Genomic DNA, 7,069 nt, shown 5'->3' on the forward strand with positions numbered 1-7,069 from the left:
AGAATGGCTAATGGTATTATTAATTAAATGAGGTCTCACAGTGGTATTCTATAAGCATGTTCACAAAAAAAAAGTGAAACAGGAATTTTTACTGATTTATCCTAATTCACTGCTCAGAACAGCCTCTTTATATCCCTCTATCCTTCAGTTTCCACTAAACGATCAGCTGTTGATCACCTCAACCCAGATACTATCAGCCTCTGCAGGCAGTTACTGTACTACTTTACTGTGTCAAGTAATCTCACTGAAATCGTAAGATGAAATGCAGGTTGATTCTGTGATCATTACACCTTATTATGCTCTTATACCTTATTTTTTAAAGCCTATCTGTGAGATTCCAAACAATTGATTACACACTGTATATTGCAAATAACCCCTGCTACTAAGTATTTTCTTTGCTTGTGAGACAACCACTGGAAAACACTGTGGTGAACACGCCTGGCCAGCTGCGTAGTATAGTTTGCAGGACTGACCTTGATCGCTGGATTAAGATCTCAACTTTTGGTTAAGTTAAGATGCAACACATCTTTTTCTAGAATGCTAGCTATACAAACTTAACTGCTTCTATGACTTAAGAGGATAGAAACTCATCATTTACCTTTTTATACAGAAGACTTTAGATTCCATATATTCAACTAAAAATTATTTGTGTCTCCCCTCAATCCTCATCAGAAGTGAATATACATACATACATGGTAGATGTTATGCACAAAAATGTGTATAAGGAAACAAAGGAATGCATATCTTTTCCACCACTGTTTAAAAGTTCAATGGACTGTAATTTTCCTCACATATTATTTTTATTTTCATAAAATCAGTGGGAAACAATGTAATTTACAGAAAACAAGTCGGTACTTATTTGTCAGTTGGTGGGAGTTTTTATTTCCACTTTATTGTATTTCCCCACTGTTGCTTATTATTTTCTTTCATTTTTTTAGTTACATAATAACTCTGATATCAAACTGGAAAAAAATGTATTTCCCCTTTTCTTGGACTTATGTATTTGAATGCCATCAGTCACTTTCCACCATAGCAGATCTAGACATAAAAGTAGGATTAAGCATTCTTTGCTGTCTTAGGAAAATGTTCATACTTTGGGGAATTTAAGCATACTGCACCTCTAAAATCTCTTCAAATGAAAACTGGAACATGGAGGAGTTGGTTTCTGTATTCCACTTATTTCAATGTAGGCTGATAAAACTAAGAAGTAATATTTTGTGCATATTGATAATTACTTTTAAATTAAATTCCTGATCAGCTAACGTCGCTACACTTGTCTATGCATGCCTACGTGCATGTGTAGGCTTTGTTCTCAGCAGAGCTGCTAGACTGTAAACTCTCAAAATTCCCTGCCACACAAGTGTAGCATTGACAGTGACAATTAAAGGACACTAGACAGGAGTCTACATAATATATCTCTAAGGGGATTTATTAGGTAAAATTCTTTATTTTTTGCAAAAAAACCCAAACTTCGGAGATAATATGGGAGGTTGCTTCCATTATTTTATATTTTTATTTATATATTTATATTTTTTTATGAAAGTCTGCTTTATTATTTCCGTAACTGGATCAGTTAGGCTTTATAGGGTCATCCTGGCATTATTTACAATACACCTCTTAAAAAGGGCTTTCAGCCTAGTTTATTTTAATGATATTTAAGTTAATGATTTTTAAGTTCACAGAAATTGTAGGATCAAGGTTGCTGCTACAAATGTTCCCTTAATTGCAACGGAACGAATGAATGAAACAATCAGGTTTTCAAGGTACTAAGATAAGATTATTACATAACTCTGAACTTTCTAGTCATAGTCATAACTTTCTAGTCATAGTCAAGAAAAAACCAGATGTTAGAAATTCAAACATTTATAGTTCTTCATGTGTATGTCGATCTATTAGTGTGTTAAGAGTGTAAGTGATGCTACCATCAAATAAAGTGTTAAGTATGACTTAAACTACTTCTGTCCATGATAATGAAGATTAAGGCTACTCCTCTGCCAACAGTAACAAAAAAAATTTGTGAATTGTACTTTAAAGCTGAGAGGCCCCATCTGTGTCACAAAAGGTAGAGCTAATGGAATAAATCAGGTCAGGTTGTATTTTCTAACACTGTGGCCTAAACTGGGATTCTGTTTACCGAACTGATCAGCTAAGAATAAGGGTGCAGTTTCCTCATATTTTGCTTCTTCGGAGATTTTCTCAACAACTGAAACTTTCATTTTTTTCAAATTTTTTGATTTTTTAAAAAAATATTTTTAATGAAAGCTTTTGATTATTTTTTTTTATCCTACCAGCAGAGCAACCTTGATCTGGAATTTGAGATGTGCACTGTCCTCTTCTTGAGTTTTGCATTAGCGTTTAGAAAATTCCCAAACTTTGGGCTCAAAGTAAGTGCTCTGCAGACAGCCAACAAAACCACCACGTGGCTTCAGATAAAGTCTGACAGTGCATTAGGCAGGAAGTAGTTGTGGAGGTTTGCAGCGGTTTGTTCACCCTAGAAGTACAGGAGCCTGGAATAAGAAAGGTCTATAGGTCAAATTCTACTTCATACAGCCTTCCAAAATTCCAGCATCTGTTAGCTCTGCCTTTAGTTTCGCAGAATCGGGGCCAGATTTTCAAAAGAACAAGTTTTCCAAATTGTTTATTATATTGGAAGCCTTAATGTTCTAGAAATTCTGTTCCCCCATGATGTACCTGACATTGATCTCCGATCATGTTAAACAGGAACAATTAAAAGGAAAATTTCCACTGGTAATTGGAATTTAGGAAATTCTATACTCTTATAATAGGATTAGATATCATGTTATTATCTCTATTTTATCTTGTTGACAATTACAGTGCAATACAATGTGGTTACTTATACACAGGTCTGGGATTTTGGACAAGGGAAGAAACTGATGAACAATCAGATGCTATTTTTTCGAAGGTACATTTCTAACAATGATTACACACTGAAATGGTAATTGCAACTTCAAAATAGCATAAAGCAGCACAGCTGCTCTCGAAATAATGGAAATAGCACAGGCTCCTCTATGATATTTTTTGTAACTTCCTCTATACTAGAAAAAAATTTAAATACAGAAGTGCTTTTATTGATTAAATTATCAGCCAAACAAATAAAACTACATTTGCCTTTTAGCATAGCAACATTGACATCTAGTGGCTAATTAAACTCCACGTTTGATATCCTTTGTATGACAAAAGCCATGGAACATACCATTTACTAAATCTGACAAAATAAATATGCAATGCAACAGCCTGCTCTCCTTACATAACCTCTAGATGATTACAGAATGACAGCAAGTCTCTAATGACTAGTTTAGAGCGACAACCCCAGCGGTGGGAACTGGTGAGTGTGAGCCATTGTCCCTCACCACGGCGCCACTGGTTTTCCCTGACTGTCAGGAAGTCAGGCTTGGGAGTCAGCTGTCTGACTCAAGTATGTATCTTGCTCAGGGCTTGTTGGGAGGCATAAAGCATCCCTAAAGTTATACACAGGTATATCTAAAAGAAGAAGAACTACACTTACTGAATGTAATGTTACTGGCATACGTGAATGTCCATTTTTAGTTCTACTTGCTTTCCTACAAATTACTAGGGGGGGTCAGATAGAGGGAGATGAAAATCAGGAACACAACAGATGCCATGAGACTGTTCATACTATGAAGACATGAAAATAAATGCTTTGGGAACTTACTTCATAGACATGCAGAAGACAGGAAGGTGTCAATATCAAATTACAAAGTCTAATTTCCTCATTTTTCAACAAGACAACTGACTTAATGGAAAACGAGAAAAGATTAGACAGGATAAATCTCAATTTTACTAGCATTCTTGATGATCCCACATCACTTTCTCATCATCAAACTCAAATGTAGTCATATGTCCTCTGCAAGCAGCTCTTGTAATGAATATGGTTGTCAGTGACTGCCTTGCCCTCGCTCTCCATACCAGTGGTAGCTGCCTCTTCTGTCCTGCTGGCAAAGCTGCCTGATTTGCTTCATTAAAAATTGGACCAATTTCTTAATTGGCTAACTGAGCTAATTTTGACCAAACAAAAGGCTGTTGAGTTTAAGCAACTTTATCAGATCTTAGAAGGCAATAATCTCCTGCAGGAAGGTCGAGATATTTCGTCCTAGCTAAACAGTGATAAGGACTAAACAGCTATGCTTAGCGTTTCTTAGAAATACAGAGGGAAATCAGAGTCTGAAGAAGAGCAATAAAACATCTACGAGTTTTCAAAAATATCTATGGAAAGGTTGAAGCACTTTAATTTCTTCAGCTTCAAAAAGGGGAGACTGTGGGCATATATGTCCTTGAGAATGCAAAGATTCATTATTCAACTGATGCTCAGTTCCTGCTTTTTGTACCAACTAGTGTAGGGCATTAAGAAATTATCTCAAGTAGCAACAAAGGAGATTTATCTTAGATATTAGGAAAAAACCCTATATACCTAAGAGGTTAATAGATTAAGCTCTTTATGCTGTGAAATATACTATACTGGAAGCTTTTAGGAACAGCTCAATAAGTATGTCAGGTATAGTTCTTTGAATTCTGCATCTCAATGACTTAATACCTTCTTTCGGTACATACGCACTAATAGAAGTAAGCTTTCTGGGTACACTAGGTCTCATACTCGGCCCATGTCTAGATTTAGAGCAGGAGTAAAGAAAGAACTACAGTGATGCTGTCTCCTTCATGGGCCATGAAATTCAGGGCTATAATTTAAAAGTATAGTTTCACATTACTGTTAAGCTGATCTAATAGAGAGGTGCTGCTGAAAGGACCACCCTTGTTTCTCACTTCCCCCTTCCCTCCTGTCCCATCCCTCCATCCCTCACCTTTTTTTGCACCACCACTATTCCTCATCAGACATCAAAGCAGGATAGTCAGAGGAGTCTGACTGGCAGAAAATGAAATACTGCAGTTCAGCAGAAGTGCTCAGATGAGCACTAGTGCCAGTTCAAAAAGAGGAATGCTCTCTTCAGCGGCAGCTAACCCATGGATTGATTTACTTGTAATGGAAAACTGTGTTCCTAAGGTTTGGATGTGTAATAATTGAAATCCAACTTACAACTGTAGCACCTCCTGCTCTGCAAAGAGTTATGCCCTTCTCTTCTTTTTCCCCATATCTTTCAGTCCAGTGGGACTTGTATAAGAGAACTGTCCTTTTTGGTGTCAAAGCATAGTGATGCTAGATTTAAACTATGGAGATGCTCCCATAGGATCAAACTATAATGCATATACCAAGGGTTAAGGACAGGTCCAGTTTCAACTTACAGTTTTTTTAGGAGGCCGTTTCTGATCCACTTCCCCAGCTGTGCCTTACTGTAGCCCACATATAAAAGCAGTCAGGTGATGTTTGAAAGCAACACAGTCAGATATCAGAAGAGTAACAAAGCAAGATGAAATTATCTAGCTTCTATTCTCAGAAAAGCTGTTTATAAAGTAACTTCAGCATCTACAACAGTTTCCATAGTTGGCCTCTGCAGAATTTTCCTCTGTCCCAGAAACTTTATTTTTTCTATATGCAGGCTTTTGTGGCCACAGCACAATGCCAAGAGATTCAAGAACTGTAAATCTTTCCTCTACCTTTCCCACTTTTCTTCAAAGTGCATAATCAATGATATGTTGGCCCAGTTTCTAGAATCATGTCAGGATTCATTCACACTAAAGCAGTCTGTCATTTCCGTAAGAGGAACAAAAAGATGCCTGCTATTACAGCTTCGTAGGTATACATTATTTATTTTGAGATATTTAAATTATTAATTAGGACAATTCCATTTTTGCAACGGAGTCTCTGCCCTTTAGATTAAACGGGCCACATTCAGTAAGACTTCAGCAGAATGCTGCATACACTCTAATACGCATACTGCCACCCAGTTCCTTTCTACAGGGCACTTGAGCATCACCTTTACATCCCCTCAGAGTGATAATATCATAACCAGTGACACAAATCAGGAGAAAAAAATCATTTTGCTTTTAAAATTGAGATTTGGTAGGCAAGGTAAGGAGTTACACTGTCACCATGGGGTGTCATTGACTCACTGCATAATAGCAACTAGCTATTACTTATATTTTACAACTTAGATATTACAGTAGCAGTATTTCAGTTTTAAAAATTTCCCTGAATTGAATCTATCTGTGGTTTAAGACTCCAGGAATCAATAACACGGCTGGGAAACTCTGACACAGCCCAGAAGAAAGTATCCGTGATGGATTAAAGCATTTCAGACCTCGGCAGTCAAAATGCTGGTTCAGTTATCGTGTGCCCTCATGTCTGATGGGAAGCGGTATCAGCCCTCTGACAGCTGCTTGCTGTATCTGATGACTTAATGCCGAAGGCTGGTATTTCCCAGCTAGCTTACAAGAAAGGAGTTTTGGTTCTTAAAGCTCCTTTCCCTGATGCAACCCACAGGCTCCCCCCAACTCTATCACTCTGTTGCCGTCTGTCCTCACAGAGAAACTGGGTCACAGCCTGCCCGCCCTTCTTCTAACTGCGAGAGGCGATTGAAAAGAAGAGAAACGGCTAAAACATGTGGAGATCAATGCTACATATTACCTTGCCGAGGCTGCCGGGGCGCTAATAGGGCTGTGACGGAGCTCCGTGCCGCGCTGGGGCAGCGCACACACCTACTGCACGGAGCCCGGCCCCGCGCCCCCCGGCAGCTCCGGCCAGCGGGGAGCGCCCGCCCAGGGCCCGTCCTGCCTGAGGGGCTGCTCCCGCCCCGAACCCCCGACGGAGCCGCTGCCGGCTCCGAGCCGCCGCGGTGCCCCGTCCCGTCCCGCCTCAGTTCCGCCGGCGGGACTCCCCTGCCCGACAGCGCCGGGCTGGGCCGGGGGCCGAGAGGACGGGGAGGAAAGGGGAGCGCTGAGGCCTCTCTGGGAGCCACTGCGGCCGCGTCCTACCTTCCCAGAGGCGGAGACCGCCGCAGCCGGGGCCGCGCATCGTGTTCCCGGCCAGGGAGACTCCCCTCGCCCCTAAACATGATGAGCGGCTTTCCCCTCCCCTCCGTCGCCCCGCCGCGCTCTGCCGGCTGCCCGCGCCCCTCCGCCCCGCGCCGCGCCGCCC

General features: G+C 40.3%; 1 protein-coding gene across 6 annotated transcripts in view; it reads right to left on the bottom strand.

Moving 5' to 3' along the window:
* The window catches only part of LGI1 (leucine rich glioma inactivated 1), a 35,752-nt gene that overhangs the window by 24,160 nt on the left and 4,523 nt on the right, over positions 1–7,069 (bottom strand). For 2 of the 6 annotated variants that reach the window (XM_080403570.1, XM_080403564.1), the window contains exon 1: positions 6,560–6,994. The exons of 1 other annotated variant lie outside the window; for it this stretch is intronic. Coding sequence is in view for 1 of the 5 variants with exons in the window: in XM_080403568.1 (XP_080259694.1) it covers positions 6,907–6,986 (80 nt within the window). In the remaining 4 variants the exon portion in view is untranslated. Of the gene's footprint in view, positions 1–5,277; positions 7,009–7,069 lie in introns of those variants that run through there. 3 more of the 6 variants (XM_080403568.1, XM_080403563.1, XM_080403565.1) reach the window with 3 other exon arrangements.

Source organism: Falco punctatus (genome assembly GCF_963210335.1).
Source record: "Falco punctatus genome assembly, chromosome: 9".
NCBI classification, from domain to species: Eukaryota; Metazoa; Chordata; class Aves; order Falconiformes; family Falconidae; genus Falco; species Falco punctatus.